Source organism: Agelaius phoeniceus, chromosome 34 (genome assembly GCF_051311805.1).
Source record: "Agelaius phoeniceus isolate bAgePho1 chromosome 34, bAgePho1.hap1, whole genome shotgun sequence".
NCBI lineage: Eukaryota > Metazoa > Chordata > Aves > Passeriformes > Icteridae > Agelaius > Agelaius phoeniceus.
Genome location: NC_135298.1, coordinates 1,610,256 through 1,635,778, shown reverse-complemented (window position 1 = coordinate 1,635,778; position 25,523 = coordinate 1,610,256). Strand labels below are relative to the sequence as shown.

Genomic DNA, 25,523 nt, shown 5'->3' with positions numbered 1-25,523 from the left:
CTGCAGCTCATCACAAACACTGTCTGCTCCAGGCACTGCTGCTGCCCAACCAGCTCCTGGTTCCTTTAGCAGCAGCCCTGGGAACTGGTTTTGTTCCCTCAGTGGCACAAGATCCCTGTTCTCACCCTGCCAAAGAAAGCTGTTGGTGCCCAGTGCGGCCAGGATGAGCCATTGCTGGGACTGAAGCCCCTCTCTTGGGGCCCTGCAAACAGCGCTCCAAAAGGAGCCCTTGGAGCTCTCCTGGGCCAGCAACTCCCTCTGAGCGGGGCCTCTGCCAGCCGGGAACTCTCCCGTTTGCTGCACTCGGGGATCCTGAACAAGCACAGAGCCTGGGCCGATCCCCCCACTCCTCCAGGCTCCCACCAGAGCAGGCTGTGGCGCCTTCCCCTCCACGTGAACAAGCGGCGGCGACTCCGCTCCCATGTGAGCAACCGCTGCTGCCGACCCTTCCCAAAACTGAAGAAAAACAGGTAACCATCCCCAAAGTCAGATCTCCCTTGGCCTATTGAACGAGGCAGCGAATGAAGAGGGCAACCACAGGAGACAGTGACAATGAGGAAGAGAAGCCCTGTTTCTGCCCTTTACAGGAGGTGCCGACAGCTCCTGGAGTTATTGGCTTTGTACACGCCCCGATAGACACCAGTGATGTGCGAGCGTTCAAGAAAGAGATGGGAAAATTAATGGATGGTCCTTTGGGGGTGGCAGAAAGGCTAGATGAATTTCTAGGGACCAGCACCTACACCTAGGAGGATCTCCAAGCGATCATGAGATCGCTGTTCAACAATGAGGAGAGGGACATGATCAGACTAGCTGTGATCAAAGACTGCACATTGAGGTCCCGATGAGAGGAGGAAACGAGAGCTCTGCAGATGAGTGCGGAAGTTGCACCCAGGTGGTCCCAGTTGTGCAAGGGGATGGGAAACCCTCAGCATACCACGCCCCGGAAGAATGCATCAAGGAGCCTGGCAGGTACTGTTGGGTGAACGGCACAAGGGTCAAATTATGTAAATTGGACAAGGAGATTTGGTGTATCAATTCTGAGGCAGGGTCAAGGAATGGGCAGTCAGATGAGCACACGCATCAGATACGGAAACGGAGTGCAGAAATAATGTAAATCCCCGTTTGTAACCAATGCAATCGAACCATGTGGGTTGGGGGAAAAACTGAATCGATCTTTGTCGCCTATCACCATGTGAACCCATTGTGTTATGACAATGCGAGGCTGGGGATATGCACGGTGAACAGGAAAATGTATTGGATGGGAAGAATTGTTAAATTTGATAGCAAGTTTACCTTAAGCAGAGAACCAATCATATTGGATTTGGCACAGGTGAATGATGATAGGGTGTGCCTGCAATATGACCGGGTTGTCTCTTTCATGAAAAATAAAGATGGTGAGGATCCTGAGGGAAGAATGAGAGAGATCACTCAGGAATTGAAGAGAAGGGAGTCAGAACTGAGGAAGAAATGAATTGAATGAGAGAGATTAAAAACTCTGGAAGAACAGTATGAATTACTTGAGAAAAAGTATGCTGATGGGGAATTGCCTTCCCCGGACAGAAATCAATTGATTTGATGCAAGAAATTGCAACTGAACTGGGATTGTCAAATTGCTGGATTTGTGAGGGATTGAAGTCAGCAGAGAAATGGCCATGAAAAGGGGAAGGTTTGGCTCCGGAACAGCTTCTGAAATGGGACAGTCCAAAAGTCTCAAAGTTGGCACAGAGGCCTGAGGGGTAGATTTTGGACCAGAGGGTAATTGGAACTATTTGCATCAGTCAGGAAGGAAAGGAATATACTGAGATGGTGGGATACACTCCGTGTGTAACTACCCTGACGGTAGATTCAAACAACAAGGGCAAGGTCTGGCAACCAGAACCCCTACGGGGTACTGGAGCCGGAAGAATGAGACCAATTGCGAATGGAACAAAAGGATAGGACTGTGCTGAGTCAAAAATCCTGGAGCCAACCCTTTCCAGTCCTGGGAGGGCCTGAGAGAATACTGGGGAGACCCAGGGAGGACGAATATCAGATGGAAAGCCCCAGATGGAATTGATTGAATTTTCAGGAAAAAGGCATACAGTGAGTTACCCCCGAGGTGGAAGGGATCATGCACTCTGGGCATGATCGGGCCAGTCTTCTTTACTCTCCCTTGAATGAAAAGTAACCTACTAGGGGCTCCTCTGTATGAGACCCTGAGGAGGGAGAGGAGAAGCTTGAAAAAGATGATACCTGTAACAAGTGGTAAACAAACCTGGGGGGAGGAAGAGTGGCCGGCTGCAAGAATAATTGATTATTATGGACCGAGCACGTGGGCTCAAGATGGAAGCTACGGGTATAGGACTCTGATTTACCTACTGAGCCGGCTGATTCGGCTGCAGGCAGTGGTGGAAATTGTATCAAATCACACCTCTGAGGCCCTGGATTTACTTAGTCAGCAGCACACCCAGGTATGGGCATTTGTGTACCAAAATCGAATAGCTTTAGACTATTTGCTGGCCGAAGAAGGGGGAGTGTGTGGAAAGTTCAATGAATCAGAATGCTGTATTGACATTGACAGTTATGGGGAGACCATGAGAGGATTGGCAGCCAAAATCAAGAAAGTGGCCCATGTCCCTGTTCAAATACGGAATTCAATTTTGCAATCTTCATGGTGGGACAAATTGTTTGATGGGGCCTGGTGGAATACAACTATGTTCTTCGTGCTGTGTTCAGTAGCTGGAATCCTATTCTTGCCATGTGTAATTCCTTGTTTTATTAGACTGATCCACTCCGTCGTACAGGGGATGCAGATAGCAATAGTGCCCGTGGACCCAGAGTTGGCTTCCGGAAGCAACACACCTAAGATCATGAGCCTGGGAGAAAAGAAGTATGCCAGCAATGCTGCCCAAGTATTGGTAAAATTTAAGAAACGAGCAAAAACGAGTGTAAACAATACTGAGTATCAGGGTATTCCACAAGGGGAGTACCGAATAGTTTAATAGAGGTTACTCTCTTTTTGAAAGACCCTTAATGGTGGCAAACAGAAGTAGATATAAAAAGAATTTAGCAATTTGGGCTATAAAAGAAGCATGAATTAAATTAGTGATATAAAAGGGGAGGGATTGTAATATATGGTAGGGATAATTCATGCTATTAATGTATGGTAAAAAATATTATGAAATCCAAAAGCATGTCTTTGACCATCCCAGCCGGGAGCAGCTGTCTATTTAGATTCAACTAGTTCCCGGACACACGTTAAGATAACGATCGATGCCTTAACGTAAGGATAGAAGCATCCAGGGCGATGATCACCGGTTTCCCGAGTCCTCAGGAGACACCCAAGAGCGATTATCGCCTTGCCAATTGCATCTATCAAGACAGTCAGCGGCGCCAAACTGATACATCTGCATACACGGCTTCCCCAGAGCCAATTGACACCAATGGCACACCTGGACCCGGCTTTTGTCCAGCTCTGCACATGGAAAGAAACAGCGATGCGTGTGAAGAGTTACAAAGGAAATTTGGTCATCTTTGCCTCGGGCACAATAAAATGTATAAAACCTCGCTGCAAGAAGCAGCGTGCGTGAATGGGGGAGACTCTGACACTCGAGGGGTCAGGTCCAGGTTCACCCAGCGCCAAACTCAGGCTCGACGCTGTCTCTTTGGCTGTGGTGGTTTCGAACATCGGAATTCGGTCTCGCAGACAAATTAATAAATCTTTGCTAAATTTTTGATAATTTTGGCTCACGATTTGATCATTTATAACAATGATAAGCAAAATTCCAACTCTTCACCTTCTCAGGCCATCCCAATGAATGTGGGAAGTTTGCAACTTTTTGGAACTACTTGAGTTGAGCAATGGAAAGTAAAGCTTTTCTGAGTTGAGGAATCTTAAACCCCAGATTCTTCTGTGCCTTCAGTAAGATGTTTTTGTGCTGAAGGAAAATACTTCAATGAGAAAATAATTTCAGCAGGGAGTGAGACCTTCTGACAGAGACCAAGTGTTGCCAGCAGTTGCTCCAGGTGCTGCTGCCAACAGCCCCTGCAGGAAGGAGCACAGCCCCCAATGCACGTGGGCTTTGGCTCCCTGTGGCACAGAAGTTCCCCGGGGGCACAGGTCTCGGGGGCAGGAGATGGGCACCAGCGCTGCCAGGGCTCGGGGGGTGGCAGCTCTGCTTGGGCAGGGACTCTGCCACACCTGCTGATGTCAGCACTCCCTGGGCCCCAGGGGTCAGAGCAGCATTCATGCCCTGGCCCACACGTTCCCTGTCCATGCCACACCTGCGGGTTTAGGATGGCCACCAGCTGGGACGTGTCCCAAGAAGGCTGTGCCAGCTTCTCTGGAAGGTCCTGTGACCTTCCCAGTGCGGCGTCAGCAGCCCTGGGGCTCATTCTGCTGCCCTGAGCGCGCAGAGAAGGGCAGCATTTGCTGATGCTCTGAGCCAGTCCTAAAGACCCTGTAGGCCTGTCTTAGACACCTGGTGCCAGGCATTCCTTCCAAGCTGGGCCACTTGGGCAGGGCTGGGGGCAGCCCCAGGGCAGAAGGCAGTGTGTGCAAGGGCCCTGGCTGGCACGCTGCAGCACGCTCACCGTGCCATGGAACGGAACCCGGTGACCAAGGCCCCTTTGTGACACGTGGGAAATAGAAGCTTGCCCGGCTGCTGGGAGCATGCAACGGGGCAGAACAGGACAGAGCGGTGCCGTGAGGAGCCCCCGCACAGTGCACTCGTTCCTGTCTGACCCACAGCCTTTGTGAGGCCTTATTCCTGCAGCTGAGCTCGAGGCCAGGCCACAGGACTTGGTGACGCGTGGCCTTGCCGAGACTTCTCTTCTGCAGGTGCTCTCGAGGGCAGGGTGTGGGACTTGGTGCCCCAGAGGCATCTCCCATCCCTGCCACCAGTGCCCTCGAGGCCCGAGCACAATCGTTGACAGGAGTCTCCTGTCCTTGTGGCAGGAGCCCTCGAGAGCAGAGTGCAGGACTTGCTGTCCTGTAGCCTTGCCCAGGCTTCTGTCTTGAAGGTGCCTTCCAGGCACAACTGCAGGACTTGCTGACTCGGAGCTTTTCCCAGGCATCTCTCCTGCAAGTAGCCACAAATCCAGGCACTAACATGGAGCAGAGACCCCTGAGAGAGCCCAAGGTGCCCTGGGGGGAAGAGGAGGAAGAAGGCCCTGCAGCTGCCCCAACACAGGAGACCAAAGAGGTGCTGCCATTTGAGCAGCTGCAGGAGGGTGAGTGGCAGAGCTGGGCCACAGGCTTGGTGCCTGCAGCCAGCTTGGCGCCTTTGCATCCCATCCCATCCCATCCCATCCCATCCCATCCCATCCCATCCCATGACATCCGCTGGGCCATGCCCATGGACAGGACAGAAAAGGGGCCGGGCAGACACCCCGCAGAGGCTGTGCTCCATCCCCTGGGGCATCCCAGGGCTCTCCCTGCCTGGGCAGCGCAGGGCTGGGCCGTGTTCTCCGGCCTCTCCCGCAGCCCCTCAGCTCTGGCTGCGCTCGCTCTTTGCCAGGTGCAGCCCTGGAGCGCACACAAGAGCAGGAGCCCGCCCGTGGCCTCTTCCGCAGAACAGTGCAGGTACCTGCAGCCATCCCCACCTGGGCTGGGCCTGCTGGCACCGCGCTTGGAGCATTGCCTGCAACATGCCTGGCTTCTTGCCCTTCTCCTACAGCTGGTTTGCAAATTCATCAAGAAAATTCGGGCGGAAGAGACCAGCACCATGGGCACTGGGCTCAGAGCCTATTCGCACATCTTCAAAACCAAGACCAGTGCTGCTCTGCTGGATATGCTCGTAGAGGAGGGCTTTTCCAAGCCAAAGCAAGTAAGCAGCCTATGGCCAGGCTTTGATCCTGCCAGGAATTGCTTGCTCTCCCAAGCCATGCCTGCTGCTCACTGGAACTCTTGGAGGCCATGGCAGCGTGGTGGCAAGGGAAGCACTTGTCTGGAGAAGCTGGGGCCATTCCTCCCTCTGGCAGCTTTCCAAGTCTCCCCGTGCCTTCTCCAGGTGCCCGCCATGGTCAGGTACATCCACCAGTGACTCCTGGCCAATCAGTTTGCTGAGCACAGGCTGAACAGGAGCCTGCTGGATCTGACGGAAGCACAGCCCGCTGACGTAGTCGTGACGCTCCTGCGTGTGGCCCCGTCCTGTGACAGGTATGGGGCCCACCTGCCCCCAGAGGGGCTCAGGGCTCCCCTGCCCATCAGCCTGTACAGCCTGGCCCAGGTTGGACAGGTTGTAGCCTGGCGTGAGCAACAGACAGTTCCAGGGCCCTCTGGCTGCTCCCTTTGCCAGCCCTGGCACGTCAGCCCCCGAGCCTGCTGCCATGCTCCCTCGCTGCCCCTCAGGGGCCTGTCCCCACAGGCCTGGGCTGCCTGGCTGCTGCTGGCCAGTGGCATTGGGCAGAGGCAGAGCTGGCAGCCAGCTCAGCTCCCCACTGCGTCCCAGGCCCTGCTGCTGTGTCTGAGACCCCCCTGAGACAGAACTCTAACCCCACAGAGCTGCTTTCACCATGTGGAAGAGCATCATGTGCTCGCCCAGGACTGCAGAGCCGGCGCTGCTGATACTGCTGCACGTGCTGGGGAGCTGGCCAAAGCACAGCACGTGCACCGCCGATGGGGACAAAACGGGTGTCTTTGGCCTGGCTGTGAGTTTCTCTAACTGGCCTTTGCTGGCCCCAAGGCCGCCTCTCCAGCCGCTCTCCATCCCCCTTCTCCCACTGCATCTCCCTGCCGCAGGCGCTGGCCTGAAACCTGGCCCAGGGGCAGCTCCAGGCCCAGCAGCTGGAACCTGGGGACACTTTCTCAGTTGTGTCCCTGATAGGGATCTCTTCAAAGTACAAGAAACTTCAGAGTTTCAATAGAACTGAGTTCTTGACGGTTTTGTGACATCACTGAGGGGATGGTGACATCACAGAACGGGCTGTGATGTCACAGAGCTGGCTGTGACATCACAGAGCAGGATATGAAGGCACAGAGCAGAGTCTGCATTAGAGGGTGGCTGTGTGGCATCAGAGAGTGGGTTGTGACATCACCTGGTGGCTCTGTGACATCATAGAGCAGGCAGTGACATCACAGGGTGACATTGTGACATCACAGCACTGCTGTATGACATCACAAGGTGACGTAGAGTTAACTCTGTGACATCACAGGGGCAGTGTGACATCACAGAGGCTGTATGTCATCACTGTGATGGCTGTGTGACATCACAGGGCTTTGTGACATCACAGGGGCTCTGTGACGTCACAGGGGCTGTGTGAGGTCCCTGGGGAGGTCACTCTGCCCCAGCCCCACTCACAGTTCCCCCCAGAGCAGTCCAACCCTGCTCGAGCACAGCGGGGTCCCCTGTCCCCCCGGGTCCCCCCGCCCCCGGCCCCGCAGCCTCCCCCAGAGGATGTTCCACGAGATCGACCCCAGAGCCTGACACGGGGACAGGGGGCCGGGGCCCTGGGGGGGGGCACAGGGGGACAGGGACCCCCCGGCAGCGTCCCCGTGTCCCCCAGGGCCAGAGCCGGGGCCAGGGCTCCTTCACCCTGCTACCAACGAGGCCTTGAGAGCCCTGAAAAAATCCCCAGCAAGGGAGCAGCAAAAACCAGATTTAATATTAAGGGACAGCAGCACAAAGTTCCTTGGCAAGAGTCACTCTGCTCCTGACTGGACACTTCAGGCACTCCAGGGAAACAAAGCAACAACAAAACCAAACAGAATCCAGGCAATCAAACCAGAAATTAACCGAGAACTGTCCCTCTGTGTGTGTGTGTGAGAAAAGGACAGAGAGGACAGGGATAAAAGGAATACGGCCTAAAAGCTTAACAGAGCTCAAACTTAACCTATACTGATACTTTCAACCTCACAAATTTGCAAAAGAGCAGAGTGTAATAGCATTTAACCTAACTTAAACCTATGACTTTGCAATTTAACAGAGGAATAACACCTTACAATATTTAACTTAGCTTATAACGTATATTAAAGGTAACAACTTAGCAACTAAGAACAACTCTTAGCAGCAGGTAACTTCACTTAGACCTTGTGATTTAAGCTTCCCTACAGGCCTGACTGACTCAGCTATCCAAGGCACTCCAAGCCCTCAGAGAGCAGCATTTCTGCCACATTTCCCCAGCACAGGCACTCCTGTGTGCACACAGCCACAAAGAGTCAGTGCAAGGCACCTGGGAGCAATTCCCCTGAGGGCAGGGAATGCTCACTGCTGATGCTTTGGCATCTCCCCAGCAGGCAAAGGGTTGAGCCTGGAGGAGTGGGGGGATCGGCCCAGGCTCTGTGCTTGTTCAGGATCCCCGAGTGCAGCAAACGGGAGAGTTCCCGGCTGGCAGAGGCCCCACTCAGAGGGAGTCGCTGGCCCAGGAGAGCTCCAAGGGCTCCTTTTGGAGCGCTGTTTGCAGGGCCCCAAGAGAGGGGCTTCAGTCCCAGCAATGGCTCATCCTGGCCGCACTGGGCACCAACAGCTTTCTTTGGCAGGGTGAGAACAGGGATCTTGTGCCACTGAGGGAACAAAACCAGTTCCCAGGGCTGCTGCTAAAGGAACCAGGAGCTGGTTGGGCAGCAGCAGTGCCTGGAGCAGACAGTGTTTGTGATGAGCTGCAGAGGAGCTGAGCCCAGGGGCTGTTGGCCAAGGCCGAGGCCCAAGGAGCATTTCTCAGCTGGCAGGGCGGCCTGAGAAGGGCAGGGGGGAATGCACCAGCACAGGGCCATGGAACCAAGGGAGCATTGTGACACTGTGGGGCCTCATGGAACCAAGGGAACCGTACTGACATTGTGTGGCTCCATGGAATGTAGGGATCATTGTGACACTGAGAGGCCTCATCGAACCAAGGGTCCATTGTGACACCAGAGGGCCTCATGGCACCATGGAGACCATTATGACACTTTGGGGTGTCATGGAACCAAGGGGCCATTGTGACACTGCAAGACTCCATGGAACCAAAGGCTCATTGGGACATTGCAAGGCCTCATGGAACCATGCAAAGAAAATTAAGACACTTTACAGCCTCATGGAACCAAGGGGCCATAGTGACACTGAGAGGCACCATGGAATCATGGAGACCATTGTGCCCCTGGGGGTCCCCACAGAACCAAGAGGACCATTGTGATTTTGTGGGGCCTCGTGAAACCAAGAGGCCTTTGTGACCCTGCAGGGCTGCATGGAACCAAAGGTCCATTGTGACACTGCAGGGCCTCATGTCATCAGTGCAGCATTGTGACACTGGGCAACCAAAGGAGACCATTGTGACACTGCAGGGCTGCATGGAACCAAAGCTCCAAGGCGACACAGAGTGGCCTCCTGTCATCAATGGTCCATTGTGACACTGTGGAGCCAGAGGAGACCATTGTGACACAGCAAAGCCCCAGCGTCCAAAGGTCCATTGTGACATTGCAGGGCTCATGGAACAGAGGAGTCACGCGACATTGTGGGGCCTGGGGAACCACGGAGACCATTGTGACACTGCAAGGCCTCATGGAATCCTTGGGACCATTGTGACACTGCGGGGCCTTATGACACCTGGGGGCCACTGGGACATTGTGGGACCCCATCGAACCTGGGGGCCAGTGTAACACTGCAGGTCTTCTTGTAATCAAGGGGCCAGTATGACACTGCTAGAGCCCCATAAAACCAAGGGAACACAGAACAGCTCTGGCTGGTTTGGCCTCCCATGGGCTGCCTGACTGCTCCAAGGGACCTTTGCATGTAGAGGGTCACTTCTCATCTGCTGCTGAAACACTGGGGCTCTGTGCTTTCCTTCCCAATAGAAAAGAACTTTCCTTCTACTCCAGGCACCCATGGCCAGAATTGGGATTTCACCTCCAAATTTCCTTCAGTCCAGGGATTGTTCCCATAGGAATATTGCCAGGACAAGTCTGGCTGGTATTGTTTTCACAATGGTCACCTCTCATCTGTCCCCAAAACACTGGCGGAGGCTCCATGCTCTCCATCCCATGGGAAAGAACTGTCCTGCTTCTCCAGGTGCCCATGGTCGAGATTGGGTTTCCACCTCCAAAATTCCCTAAGTCCAAAATCTGCTATTACTGACAAGTCTGGCTGGCCTTGGCCTACTGAGGCTCTCACCTGCCTTCCAAACCTTGGGGATCTGTGCTTTCCTTCCTATGGAAAAGAACTGTCCTTCTCAGCCAGGTGCCCATGGCCACAATTGGGATTGCACCTCCAACACTGCCTGTTGTGACAGACTGGAGGAGATTGTTGGCTCCAAACATTTTGTGTGTGAGGGAGGAAGGGGCAGGTCTGGCCTTGCCCTGCCCTGTAAGCCCAGCCCAGCCCTGCCCCGTGACCCCAATGCCCCCAGGGGCCTCCAGTGGGTTTACGGTTTCTACCTGAACCGCGGCACACTGAACCCCCAGCACCGCCGTCCAAGCCTGGGCACTGGGGCCCTCTTGGCTCTACTCAGTGCTGCTGCTGTACTCAGGGCACCCCAAACCCCGGTAGGGACCCGTGTCCCCCCACTCCAGGGATTGTGCGCACAGCACCGCTCCTCCCCAGACGGCGTGGAGGAGGAGGAGGTCAGCTCCATTGTCCTGAAGAGCTGGGTCTTCTTTCCTCACAAGAGTCTCTGAGTAGACACCTGTTGGTTTCAGGTTCATAATCTTTATACTGCTCTTGGCCCACTCTGGTTAGGTTGATGAAGGCAAAAAGTTCTGACCAGGATCTTTGATATTGTCTTATGTTCTCTTTGTTTAGAGGTGTTATTTTGATTCTTTATTTGCATGGTGGTTCGTTGTTCTAGGAGTTTTTGTTATGTAATCCTTTTCTGCTAAGTCTTATGGGAGTATCCTATTTGCTTATTAGGTGATGTAATCATCCTCTATGGTCTCGGGTGGTTTGCCATTTTAGATGAGAGTGGAAGCAGCGGGGGGAATACCCAACAGTAAGGGGATTTACATAATTATAAAACCTTTAAAAAGCAATTAAAACTAACACCGGCACTTTACATAACTATAAAACATTAAACAAACAATCTATACCTATCATTGGAACTTTCTATTAACTCCTTTAACAATGTATTCTCTACAACACTCTGGGAAGTTGTGGAACCAAGGGGATCATTGTGGCACTGTTGGGGCCCATGGAACCAAGGGGCCAGTGTGCAAACAAGAGGCCATTGTGAGCCTGTGGGGTGTAACAGCCCAGAACACTGAAATGCTGCAGGTAACCAAAGGCTCCTTTACTTGAGTTTGGTGCACAGCAGGAACACCAGCCAGATATTCTCAAGAGGTCAAAAGGACACAGAATTTTACTGGCAAAGTACAAAAACACAAGAAACTTTGGAAGAGGATTTAATGCAACATCCAATTACACAGAAAACACTTATCATAGCAGTAACTTCATTAACTTAGCTCATTTAACCTAGAAATCATTGAACACGTAAACTGCTGAGGTGCCCAAAAAATGTTGCATATAAAGAGCATTAGAAGGAGAAGAAAGAGAGAGAGACAGAAAGACAGAAGCTCTATAGAAAGACACGCATATGACTATCAGTTCCTAGGGTTCCAGTGTGGGTGAGACACAAATCCCAGGAGAAGGCAGAGTCCATGCCAGGGGCTGACCTTGTGCTCCGTGTTTTTAAGCCCCCGGGCCTTTGTGGGCCTGCCCCCAGGTGGGATTTCTGATGGCTCAGGCAATCAGGGCTGGGTTAGCCCTGTCCCCACTGTGTGACTGATTGACAGCTCATCCCACGGTGTCTCAGGACATTGATCTCATCCAGCCTCTGACAGTGACCATGGTGACACCGCGGAACCTCATGGAACCATGGGTCGGTTGTGACCAGGTGGATCCAAGGACACCACGGTGACACTGGGGAACCTCATGGGAACAAGTGGCCATTGTGACGCTGTGGGTCCCCATGGAACCAAGGGAACATGGAACAGGCTGATGCCTTCAGTTTTAGCTGTCATATCTCCAGATTCTGTACTGCATTAGTCTGTAACTCTGGACTTCAGACAGAGTGTTAGCAAGTTCTCTTCACAGTGTAGTCAGACAAAACAATCCTTTTCCAGCCCCAGAACCAGATGCTGTTGCAGCTTCAGGCCCCAAAAGTGCAAACAACAGCAAATTGAGGAGAGCAAACTGGGAGGATGGGACTGCATCACCTGAGGCTGTAATTGGACATTTAGCCCCAATATTTAAATGGACCAAACCTTATAAAAGTGTGAAAACTCCTGACCAGTCATCCATTTTGAGTCTAGCCTTGGCTGGGCTCTTGTCCTGCTCAAGGGGAATCCTTTGAAGGCCTTGTAATAAATCCCTACTTTATTCCTTTAACTCTGCCCAGCCTCTGTTCCAGGGAGCCTCTCCAGGCATCAAGCTGATCAGTGTCCGGAGAGCAAAGGATTGCTCAGGGAGTCTCCCTCACCCTCGCACAGTCCCATCTGACCAGGGCAGAAATCCAGTGGGAAGGAGAACATTATCTTGGGCCCTGGAAGGTGTGTTCTGCCTTTGCTTTGCACTTCCTTTCCTTGGACATTTGTGACATCTCCTTTGAGGAACTGAGGCTCATGGAGTTGCCACCAAATCTCCCATGGGGCTCCTCAGAGTGCACAAAGCCCAAAGGAGCTGCACCTCGACCAGAATTAGCTTCAAGAATTAGTTTTGTCAGGAGTGGAATTAATGAAAAAGATTTCAATGAGGAATTACATTAAATTTTTTTCCCCCATTTTCAGGATTTTCTCTCCTTAGTTTTCTTTCCATAAGAAGCAATATAACATTATTTTCTAATTGATATTGAAGCAGTGTGTTCCCTAAGGAAGTCTTGATTGGTAGGAAAGGTCTTCCTTGAGGTCAGGCACTGCCTCTATGAATAAAACTTTGCTTCTCACATTTCCAATACTGCTATTTCTCTCCTGGGCCTCCGGGCACCTGCATCCCTTTTCACCTTCTAGAAGGCAGTAATTTGCGTCTCAGCTGCTTTTATTTTTTGGGACAGGAATGATGTTTTCTGTGGTGGTGAAACAGCAGCCAAAGGCCGACAAACTGAATCCTGACCTGAGCCGACAGAAGCCATGAGAAAGCTGACAACTCTTTGTGAGAACAGAGTTGTGCAGCAGTGAAAAACAACTTGTTTTTCCTGAGAAAGAGCTCTAGGACTGTGGAAAACAACCGACTTTCCCTGAAAAAGAGCTCAAGGACTGTGATAAACACTAGCCACCCGCATAAACTCTTTTTTCACTCTTAGATAGAAAAATGAAAACTATCTCTCACAAACAACTTTTCCTGCACTTACACACCAGGGGATTGAGTGACCAATCAATCACCTGTGGGTAAACCATCTCCAAACACATTCTGCACATGAGCCCAACACAGGAGAAGCAAATGAGATAAGCATTGTTTTCCTTTTTCTCTGAGGCTTCTCAGCTTTCCAGGAGAAAAATCCTGGGCGGAGGGATTATTTTCAGAGAATGTGAATGCCCCAGTGTTAGAGATGAGTAATGAGATGGTTGGCTCTCCCAATTAAAGGGTGAACATGATCAGTATGTTAAGAGAAGTTGTACAGATGTAGAGTTCTGTTACTGCAATGCGTCCCCCCTGCCCAGCATTGTTATCCCGGGATGATCTTGGTAGTCTGGGCATTTGGGGAAGGGCAGATTGTTCCTAAGAGGCACGGCTTAGCAACAGCTGAGCTCCAATCCAGTTCCAGGAAAGCAGTCTGCACCAATGGACAGCGACCAAGAGTCAAGAGACAGCCTTTGGGAGGAGCTAGGGCTGCCTGTGTCAACAGCAAGGATATAAAAGGGAGAGCAGCCATTGTGTGGATGAGCCAGCCATGTGGTTACCAGCCACAAAGTGGGGGAGGCTCCCAGCACTGTCACTTTTTCCTTATTTAGTCCCTTTGTTGTAAGTTTTGTTAAGTTTTTAAAAGACATTTCAAAATTTTGAGACGTGAACAGTCATTTCTCACAGGGAGAAAAGGTTTTAAAAGAAAGGGGTTTTTTTAAATTCTTTTTTTTCTTTTAAACCCAGGCCATGCCGACTTCTCTCACAGTGAACCACAGCCTTTCTCACCACCAGCACAGCCCCCCCTCCACTCAACCCATTCCCCCTGGACTCTGCACAACTCCCAACACACCATTTGTCTGGGGGAAAGCACAGACTGTGTCAAGGCAGCAGAGCCCAGACCTGACCTGACTTCCCCAGACCACTGGAAAGGAGGAAATCCAGACCCACGGACACACACACAGACACAGAGCAAAGCTTTGCTCAAAGGGTTTATTGACTATTGATTGATTATTCTTCAGGGGAAATGGCCCAGGGCTCAAAGGGTTCAGGGGGTTCCTGCAGGGATGATCATCTCCTCATGCCACTGGAGAGGAAAAAGGACACTGGTCCTTGCAAGCCTAAAAGACAAAGCCCAGAAGGTGACCTCTGGAGCCCACTGGGCCATGGCTGGGCTTTGTCCCCAGCCCTGTCCCTGCAGGCACGGCTCACCTAGGCATCCAGAGAGGCAGCCAGGCGCTTCTGCCGCAGGAGAGCCCACAGCTCTTCAGCCACAGGGGGCTGGGGACAAAGGCAGCGTTAGAGACACACTGGGGGCACTGGGCTGCACTGGGAGGCAGGGGAGAGCAGGGGCGCCTTGGGGAAGGGGCTGTGGGAGCAATGGGGTGCAGGAGCTGCTGTGCTGCTGCCCAGAAGCACTGGGCTCCTGGCCAAGAGGCACAGCTGGGGCAGGGGCTGCGTCCTGGCTCATCCAGGGGCTGCTGGGCTGACAGGGATGGGAATGCAGCAGGGCCCTGGGCAAAGGCTTCCCTGGGGAGCAGCCCTGGGCCAGGGCATTGTCTGGGCTGTCAGGAGGGGTGCACTGGGCTCTGCTGGGACAGACTGGGATGGCCTGGGCTGTGGTGGCCAGGCAAGGGGAGGCTCTGACAGCGGCAGAACTCGTGGTACCCACCAGAGGCGTCTCCAGGACCGCGACATTGTCTAAATCCAACTGCAGAGAGACCAGGAGACCTCGCTGGTCACTGGGATGTCCCCGGTGCCAGCAAGGGATGGGGGGACACCACTGCCCCCCAATGCCCTGAGGGGATGCCCTCCCATGCCAGCAGCCCACTCACCTCCCGCAGATCATCTTGGGTTCCTTCCAGGAGTGCCTGGAAAGGAGAACAAAGGCTGGGTCTGGACTGGACCTTGTGGGGCTGGGGGGGACACGGGTGCAGGGAGCAGGGCGCAGGCAGAGGGATGGGAATTCAGGGCCTCCAAGGAGATCTGTTTGAGGTGGGGGGAGACCCAAAGACACTGATCTGGGGTCACTTGAGGGCCCAGGGGACAGGGCTGGGGGTGTGGAAGGAGCAGGTGTGAGGTACAGGGGAGGAGAAAGAAACTGAGGTGTAGGGACATGGGTGGGCAAGGGAGGGACTTGGTGGGCACAGGAGAATGAGGACAGGTGGGGACAAAACCAACGGGACTGGGAGATGGTGTGGGAGTGGGGGTGAGTCAGGGAATTGTACAGGGGGACCCCTCTGCAGTGGCCAGGAAGAAAAGCAAAGGATTGAGGGGGGACATGGAAGGAAAGGCCTCAGGAATGGTCAGTGGGAGGGCGTTTGGGGACCCTGAATGGGACACAGAGGAGGGACCAAAAGGGTGGGAAGGGAGGCCAGAAAGGGCAGGATGTGGGGACAGTGTTTGGCTGGTGCCTCACCTTGGCCTGTGTCGGGGGGCACAGCAGGATGGAGAAGAGCAGGGCCACGCTGAGCACAGCCACCTTCATCTTCCTCTGGCTCTGGGCAGCGCTGCCTGAGGCTGCAGCAGGTGAGGAGCACCTTTATCCCTGCCGGGACTCCTCCCTGCACCCTCCCTGCCAGCCCCCAGGCCAAAGCCCGGCTTGGCACAGCCCCCAGCCCTGGCCACAAGCCCAGCCCTGGCACAGAGTCCACCCCTCCCCACCTGTGGCACGGATCCAGCCCCCTTGCCCGGCATCCCTCCAGCTTCCTGCACGGGGCAGCTGCCCCTGGAAGGGCCCAGGCACCTGGGGGGCCAAGGGGGGCAGGCAGGGAGCCAAAGGCACCTGGGGACCCTGTGGGGACAGCCCCCAGTCCAACACAATCCATCCTCCAACAGCCCCCAGTGCCAGATCCCCCATCTCCTGCTGCCCCTCCCCTCCCAGAGCTTTCCCTGGGGGACACCCCAGAGCTGAGCCCGGCCCCAAACCCAACATGTGGGAGAACAAGGGGAACAAGGGACATGGGATCAGGTGGCTGATTGGCATCTCAGCCACTGCAGACACTGGGCAGCACTGGGCAATGCTGAGCACCTGCAGACAAGGCTGAGGCCTGGGGAATGCCTCAGGAGTGACAATTCCCACATCCACACAACCCGATAGCCCTTTCCCTGCAGATGCCAAACCCCACCAAGCTCCATGCCCACAGCACTGTCCCGAGGGGAATATGCCCTGCCCTGCCCCTCATCCTGTCACACCTGCAGCCACGGAGCCCTCCCAGAGCACCTGGGTCATGGCCCCGGCTCTGGGCCCAGGCCAGCACTGGCCCTGAGCAGGATGTGCCCATCCCAGGCACATGGGGAAGTGGGCACCTGTCCCCAGGCAGCCACTCGGAGCTAATTGGGGTAACAGAGGTGCCCTGTGAGGAGGAGGGGTGTTGGTGCCCTGCCAGCCTCTCTGACAAGCCCTGTTTACCCAGGCCCTGAGGCACCAGGAGCACATTCAGACATCTTGGGCTTCCAGGAAGGAAAATCCACACTGAAGTGGTTCCTGAGAGCTGTCCATGGCTGGGATTCCTGTTTGACATTCCAGGGCATTAGTGAAGGGTTCTGCACATCTCTTTCCCCAGGGACAATGTGCATCCATCAGAGAAGTGTTATGGCCCAGCTGGGAAAACATTTCACGCCACTGCCTTGATTGTTTGCTCTGGAACTCACCCAAGGAGGCGTAGGGCCCATGGGGGAAAATTTTCCTCAGGGATTTTGCTGCTTTGTGCCCTTGGAGGAGAGACCAGAGTGTCCTCATGGGGGATTCTTGACCAGATGGACAAGAGCTGTGATGTCATTGGTTTTCTGAGGTCACCTTGGAGAGAAATTGAGGAAGTGTCTGCAGGACCCTCAACAGTGAATGAATGGATGAAGGAGATTCTCACTGTCCTGACCCACTATCCAGCAAAACCACAGCCAAGGGAAGAGGCCTGGTGGAATCAGGGGGGAAGGAGACCTCGTTGAGCCTGGTGCACACTGGGCACTGTGGGGTGATCCCCTGCTGGTGTCCCAGCTGTCAGTGCAATACCACTGCTCTGATAAGACTGGGTCCTTAAGAAACAAAAGAAGTGCTCAAGCTCAGGGGAGGAGGGGATCTGGTCGCACTTCTCTTCTCTGGCAGTTTCTCTCCCAGGGGGGACATTACATGAGAATTGGGATGCGGTAAAGGACAGGGCTGAGGGCAGCTGCTCCCTCTCTCTCTGGGCTTCGCAGGAGGACGCTGGGAGCTGCTGCCTGGGAAAAGGAATTGGTTGCTGCGGGTGGCCAGAGCAGCTTCCCCAGGCAGGCGCTGTCAGGCGCCTGCAGCACCGAAAGCGTCTCCACTTGGGGCTGCCTTGACAACTGCCCCAGCCCAGCAGACGCCTGAGCCCGGATGGTGCAATCAAAGCCTCACCAGAGGGACGAGAGGACTCCTCGCAGAGCAGATCCAGCCAGGTTTATCAAGGGAAAATCCAAGGGCCCAGCTGAAGTGAGGGGGAAGAGGGAAACAGGAGCAAGCAGGAACACAACCTCTGCTGAAGGGAACCAGAGGCAAAGAGCCAGGAGCAGGGCTGGGGCCAGGGTATATAACTGGAGGAAGGCAGGAGGGCTCAGGGTACAAATTATCCAATGGGGAAGGGAGTCAGGGCTGGAGTTAAGGTGGGGTGACACGGGACGCACCAATGGGGGAGCAGAGTGGGAGGGGTCTCTCAGGGAAAGCCAATGGAGGAACGGGGAGTACAGAACTTTCTGGAACTGGGGGACAAGCAGCAGTCAATTCATAAAAGCACATTCACATTAACAAGCAAAGAACCATGGGGAATTGCACCAGTCTCTCACCTTAACTTAAACAGTGGTGTTCTCCAATGACATCCCAGGTTTGTCTTCTCCATGCCTATGTCTCACATCTCCCCCTTTTTTTATTTATTAAATAAACATTTCCCAGTCTTTTGTGAATTCTTTTCTTAAAACACATCAGTGCTGCTCAAACGATAACAACTATGAGAAGGACGCACAATAAACTTTTAAGAATGGGGGCACACACACAGGGAGGCTCCAATGCATGAGAATTTTGTCCATCTTGTCCACAACTTTATTTTCAGTAAGAGTCTTCATTTGCTCTTGCATTTGTTTGATGGTGGCCTGGATCGATGTGCTTTTCCATGACAGGTTAAAACAACAAAGTCCTTTGAAATCTTCACAACCATGGCCACGGGAGAGCAGCAGGAAGTCGATGGCCGCTCTGTTCTGAAGGGTGGCATGTCTGGTGGTTTCCTCGTCTGCTAGAAGGTCTGATAAGGCAGCGGATGTAGCCTTGGTCTGCTTACTAAGCCAGCACTCCAGGTGAGAAAGCTCACCGAGGGCCTTCGAGCTGCAACCCATGGTAGAAAGATGGAAACAGTGACCCTCTTCATCTTGCCCCAATTATAAAGTTGGCCATCACAATTTTGATTGAATTGGGAGTACGATCTTTTCTGGGGCGCCAATTGAGTTTCTTGTTTCCAATTTTTAATTTGGGTAGTGTTTGGGGTGAGGGTAGTAAGCTGGCCAAGACTGCAGGGGCCCCCTTTGATCTTTGAGGGGATCCCTGCCCACACCCTGTCACCACAGATGAGAAACACTCCCTTGGGAAGCACTCTGGGAAACGGAGAGGACTTAGATAATGTTTTGGCAGTATAATTGCACCAGTCAACATCATTGTATCTCTTATCATTTGGTGATATATCTTTTCTCACTATCATCTGTTGTTCAGATTTCTCATGCCAATTTTGTTGGGGTGGCTTGTCGAAAAAGTTGACACAAGAAGTCGCTTTGAGGAGCCCGGTAGGTCTAGTTCTTGGAGGTCCTGTGGTGCATGGGGTAAGATCTTCATCCACTCGTCCCAGGTGTCGACCAGGGTGGGCTTCTTACCTGCACAGGCATATTCATTTGGTGACAGGGGGATTCCCACCAGACATGTAGACAGCGGGTCTTTTGCACCTGCCATGGCCATGCAAAAGTTATCCTGCTTGAGAGATTTCCCCAGTGTGACCCATAGGTTTTCTGTTGGTTGTGGCACGACCCATCCAACCGCTGTTTGGATGCACAGGAGCACAGTGACGGTGGCAGCAGCTGTTAAGGTATTTCGGGGTGTCCTGGGAGTGGCCATCTGGTCCTCCAGTGAGTCAGGTATCGACTGTTCGAGCACTGATAGAAACATGAATGGTCAAGTTAGTTGTCACTGTAACTTTCTTTGTTTTGTCCCTATGGAAGGGAGGGCGAGGGATTGGCAATTGGGGCAGGTGGAGACAATTGCCTTGGCTTGGTCTCTGGAAATCTTAAATTGACCTACTAAAGCTGGAGCATTCTGAGGGAAGAATGCATGGCTTAGATGAGCCTGTTGAAAGACATGTGGTGCAGCGGGGGAAATGTGGGTGGCACTTGCTGCCATTGCTAACAAGTCTGCTCTCCGGTTGCCCTCAGTGATGTATCTTGGCAGCTCTGTGTGCGACCGGACGTGCAGGATGTGATAAGGTTGCTCTCTGTGGGAGATGAACCAAATTAATTCAGAGAGCAAGCTGTAGAATTTTTTATTTTGGACTTCCTTGATCAGGGCATGCTCTGCCTGCTCTGCTATCCCAGTGACATATGCAGAGTCTGTGACTGAATTGAAGGGTGGTTGGAATGTTCGAAACGCCCTCACAGCTGCAGCAAATTCTGCAGTCTGGGGGGAACCTTCAACAACCTGGATATCAGACTCCCACTTCTGAGTGTCCGGGTCCCTCCAGGTGAACACTGACTGGTGAGATTTGCCTGAACCATCAATGAACTCAGTGATAGCATTTTTGAGTGGAGTTTTACTTTTATCTGATTTTGGGGCCAAATGCAGTGAATCTTTAAAAAGTCTGTGTTTAGGATAATGAATTGAAGTTTTTCTGGGATAGCTGTCTAATGGAATTTCCAGATGTTCATTTGTTTGTAATAGAGAATCCAATTGTTCCAAAGTATAAGGGAGGTAAATGCATGCCGGATCACAAGCTGCGAGGGTCCGGAGGTGATGTCGGCCTTTAATAATAAGTTTGGCTACAAGTTCTGGTGGGGTGGTAACTGTTTGATGTGGTTGGTGCAGCAGAAAAAGCCACTCGATGATGATGATGAGTGGGGTTTTTGAAGTATCATCCCACTGAAAGAGCAGCCCATGGAAGTTTGGGCACTTACCAAAAATACCGAGGCTGAGGGGAAGGGACCGGTCTGTCCGATGTGCCTGGCGGTGTTTGATGGCGCTGGCGACTCTCTCCAAAGCCTCCCAGGCTTCTGGCGTTAGCGAGCGTGGGGAAGCCAGGTCGCCGTCTCCTCGTAGAAGGTCGAAGAGCGGTGCCAGTTCTTCTGTGGTGAGGCCCAGGAGAGGTCAGATGCACGTAATGACGCCGCACAGCTGTTGCGTGTCTCTTAATGTCTGGGGGTGCTCGTTGATGGACAGAGGTTGAGGCACGACGGTCCTTCCTGTGATTAAAAACCCGAGGTACTTCCATGGGCTCCATAGCTGGATTTTTTCCTGAGCTATCTGAAACCCAGCGCTTTCGACAACCGCGACAGTCTTGGAAAGTGCTGCGTCTGAGTAAGACTTGGTGGAAGCACAGATTAGTACGTCGTCCATGTAATGTAGGTGTGAGACTCTGTCCAAAGTTTCTCTCATCTGCCTCACCATCGTCATTGGGGACCACTGAAGAAAAGCCCCTTGTCTGAAGTTTCTGGCCCTGTTGGAGAAAGTTACATGCCAAGGGCCCCGAGACCTGAGCACAGCTCCTGGCATTGCTAAGCTATTGTTCACAGGTGTGTTTGCTGTATGCTACACTGAACCCAATGAAAGGAAGAAGGGGGCCCCTTGCCTTTTTGCAACAATAGCCTTGGAAGTTGTCCCACCTCTTGGCCTGGCTGGACTTCTCCTGAGTTTTGGGTGGTCCCCCACAGAAGACCCCTCACTTGTCTTACAACAGCCGTGACAGACAGACTGAGATGTACAAGGCCCCTCCATCAAAGACCGAGACATGAAATCCCTATGTGAAAAGGCCCCCCCACACTCTTTCCAAGGACTGGGACTGAGACCCCTAACCTGGGGGAGGTGTGTGGGGGAGGCAAGCTAACCAAAGCAAGATGGATGTTGCAGGTGCGAGCAGTGGACCAAGAAGACAATGGCTCTCACCCACTGCAGAGAACATGGACTGTGTGTACCCTTCTCTAAATACCATTTTTTCCCCCAAAAATACAATAGACTACCTTTGATTCGGTTTCAAGTTTTACCCCTTCCCCCATCAACAAAAAGAGGACAATAAGAGTTCGGATGAACTGCAACCCTGAGATCTCCCCAGATGTGACCTGGTGAACGCCATTGGCTGGACATCAAAGGACTTCGCCGTTTCTACGTTTGGTAGCTCTATACCTTCCTTCCTCTTCCTCCCTCTTTTTCCCTTTTCCCCAATTCCTCCCCAATGCATTTTGTTGTGGTTATTCAATAAAGGTACATTTGTTTTGATTATCACTGCAGCCCCCTGTACCGTGTCGGTGTTTTTTGCACTCTGAGATCAACCCACAAACCATCACAAAACCCTTTTGTATGGATGGATTGTGACACTTGCATACATACTATAGAAACCTTCTATCAAACCTTAAAAATTGTCTACAAATTCATTTCCAACATTACTGGGTCTGGCACCGGCCAGATCTGGTGTTTGCTGCCACCTCCAGTGCCCAGATCTGGAAATTCCCTTGTTCCGGCAGAGCCAAGTCCAGCAATTTTCTGGTAAAGAAAGCCAAAATCTGGCAATTTCCCACTGCTGACACTGGCAATGCCAAGATCTGGTGTTTGCTGCCAGCGCCTGTACCCCAGTCTGGACATTTATCGGTTCCAACACAGCCCAAGTGCAGCAGTTTTTTGGAAAAAGAAGACAAAACACAGCAATTTCCTGGTGCCAAGACTGTCACCACCCAGACCTGGTGTTTGATGGCACCGCCCATGCCCAGATCTGAACATTTCCCTGTGCCACCACAGCCCAAGTCCAGCAATTTGCTGGCAAAGAAAGCCAAAACCAGGCAAATACCTGGTGCCTACACTACTCCGATCTCGTGTGTGCTGACACCGCCAGTGCCCCGATGCGGAATTTTTCAGATGCCTGCACAGCACAATTCCAGCAGTTTGCTGGCACAGAAAGGTCACATTTGGCAATTTCCCAGTGCTGGCATAACCCAAATGCAGCCATTTTCTGGCAAAGAAAGCCAAAACCCGGCAGCTTCCCGGTGCTGCCACCAGCACCACTGTCTCTGTCTCTCTGGGAGCCTCTCAGGAACCCTGGGCCAGTCCCGAGTCGGCAGACACCGGGGGCAGCCCCGACACGGCCGACAGCGGGGAGACACTCTCTGTGCCCCGAGGGTACTGAGGGCACCTGGGCTGGCCGCCTTTGCAGCACAAGAGACACCAGAGACAGCGGTAGAAGATAAAGGGCCGACTCTTAGCAGGGGTTAATCCAAGGTTTTATTCCAGGTGTCCCAAAGGAGCCCCTACACCTCAGGGGCCTCCTGCCCAGAGCCCGGGAGATGTGCCAAGGGTACATTTAAAGGGAGGTGGAAACCCAAAGAAGAGAACATTTGACTAACCAAGAAGTGACCCTAAGGGATGGGTCCTGGGGGATGGACATTTAGGACAGCGTATGGGGCAAGGCTTGGGGGGCTGACCCCTGGCCTCTGGCTGATCACTCGACATCCTGGACCGAAGCTTCTAGAGGGAGGGGATGGGATGCTGAGTGATTGACAGAGAGCCAGGGTGGGGATTTGGGGATGATCTCAGCAAGGGCAAAGGATTACACAGGGAAAGGGAGGGGGGTACCATCTGGGATGAACCATTTGGGAAAAATACGGGGATTCAAAACCTAAACTATCACAAAGTATTACAATGTATGAAAACACACTACAACACACCACCCAGATCTGGTGCCTGCTGCACAAGTGCCCAGATCCAGAAATTTCCCAGTGCTGGCACAGCCCAAGTCCAGCAATTTGCTGGCACAGAAAACCAAAATCCGGCAATTTCCTGATGCCAATACAGGCGCCCAGACCTGGTGTTTGCTGCCACTGCCAGGGCTCACATCTGGATATTTCCCCGTTCTGGCAGAGCCAAGTCCAGCAGTTTTCTGGCAAAGAAAGCCAAAATCTGGCAATTCCCTGCTACCGTCATTGGCAATGCCAAGATCCGGTGTTTGCTGGCACCACCAGTGCCCAGATGCGGGAATTTCCCGGTGCCGGCACAGCCCGAGTCGAGGAATTTTCTGGTAAAGAAAGTAAAAACCTTGCAAACACCTGGTGCAGGCCCCACCCAGATCTGGTGTTTGCTGGCACTGCCAGTGCTCAGATCCAGCAGTTTCCCAGTGGCAGCACAGCCCAAGTCCAGCAGTTTGCTGGCACAGAAAGACAAAACCCGGCAATTTTCTGGTGTCAGCACCGGCACCACCCAGATCTGCGGTGAGCTGGCACTGCCAGTGCCCACATCTGGCAATTTCCCTGTGCCAGCACAGCCCAAATGCAGCAATTATCTGGCAAAGAAAGCCAAAACCCGGCACCACCCAGATCTGGTGTGTTGGGGTTGGTTTAAAAGAAGAAGGAGACCTCGGCTTAAGGCCATGGGAAAACCCTCTTTAGCTGGGGTCAGCAGGAGCTCCCGCCCATAATCCTCTTGTTCAGTTATGCAGATTGTTACTAGAAAGTTGAGTTCTCTTTGCTACCGTTGGTTACATTTTACTGCAAAAATTGTAATATTCATAATCCTTCCTTCCTCTTGGATCCTTCCATCAGATCCCACCTTAACCCCTCCCCATATATAAATGTATAAATATCCCTGCAGGATCCTGGGCCCAGGCTTTTTTCTGCTTTGCTCTGTGTACTGTGCACGCCGTCCTGTTTGTTGTGTTTGCCTGCATTAAAGTTCTGTTTCCAGACAAGCAGATGAAAGCAGTCTCTGTCTGTAAAGTGGCCAGAGCTGGTTCTCAGGGAAACCACTGGCCAATGGTCCGGACGAGGACCAGAAGGTTTCACTGGTGTTTGCTGGCACCGCCAGTGCCCAGATCTGGAAATTTCCCTATTCTGACACAGCCCAAGGGCAGCAATTTGCTGGCACAGAATTCCAAAACCCGGCAACTTTCTGCTACTGGCTCTGGCACTGCCCACATCTTGTGTTTGCTGTGCCAGTACCCAGATTTGGAAATTTCCCGGTGCCAGCAGAGCCCAAATCCGGCAGATTTCTGTCGCTGCCAACGACACCACCCAGATCTGGTGTTTGCTGGCAGCGCCAGCACCCAGATCTGAAAACTTCCTGGTGCCAGCACAGCCCAAGTCCAGTGATTTGCTGGCACAGAAAGCCAAAAGTTGGAAATTTCCAGGTTCTGGCTCCAGCACCATCCTGATCTGGTGTTTGCTGGGACTGACAGTGCCCAGATTTGGAAATTTCCCAGTGCCTTCACAGCCCAGGTCCAGCAATTTGGTTTTAGCTAGCTTAGGCAGAGAAGTTCCTGGGACTGGGACTTTCCTTTTTCTTGGAACTGTTTAAACCTGCTCTGAACTGAAAACCCGGAAAAACACCTGCAGCTCACACCTGTGGCCCACCAAGGTCTGGGACACTGCACTCCAGAGTCCAGAGGGACTTAGAAGAGACCGAGTGAGCCAACTACAACCCACGAAAAGGATTTTCTGAATTTGCCAACTCTTCAGCACTGTCAGAGGTTTTATTTAATATTATTCATTTTTCATGCTTGGGAATACTTTACTTGTTAAATAAACTGGGGTTTTATTAACTTTTCCCAAGGGAAGACTTCTTCTGAACTAGCAGGGGGAGACGCCACTGGAACTTGATTTCTAGAGGGACCCCTTTTGGAGGTTTCCTCCCAAAATTTGCCCTAAACCAGCACAAACAGTCACAATGGAAACTTCACTAGTGGCACAACACCCCAGCCGACCAGGAAAAGAAAGGACACGTAAAGTTCTCCAAACATTTGTCTTGCTTTGCTGCAAAAGTCCTGCTGCAGACACTGTGCAGTGTGGAAAGCCAAGAGAAGCTGCAGCTGGTGGCAAATCTTGGGACAGAAGCTTGACCTTGTTCTCCAGGAGAGATTCTTGGCAAGAGCAAACAGGAGAAGATTCCTGGAAAACTGGAACAGCTTTCCAGAAGTGAAATGAAAATTAAAGAAACAATCCAAGATGTTTTCCTTTATTTATTTCTATGCTCCCCTTTTCCATGTTGCACTACTTCTCCATCCCAGTAATTCCAGATGCACTGTACCTCTAAGATCGGTGACTTAGTGATTTTTAGACACTCTA

The 25,523-nt window shown here is 52.6% G+C and overlaps 1 protein-coding gene across 1 annotated transcript in view; it reads left to right on the top strand.

Annotated features, from left to right (window-relative positions):
• The first annotated feature begins 841 nt into the window (after positions 1-841).
• The window catches only part of LOC143696404 (serine/threonine-protein kinase pim-1-like), a 43,697-nt gene continuing 19,015 nt past the window's right edge, over positions 842-25,523 (top strand). Inside the window, exons 1-2 of the mRNA XM_077192536.1 lie at positions 842-969; positions 2,762-2,949. Of these exons, the coding sequence (XP_077048651.1) occupies positions 842-969; positions 2,762-2,949 (316 nt within the window). The remainder of the gene's footprint in view (positions 970-2,761; positions 2,950-25,523) is intronic.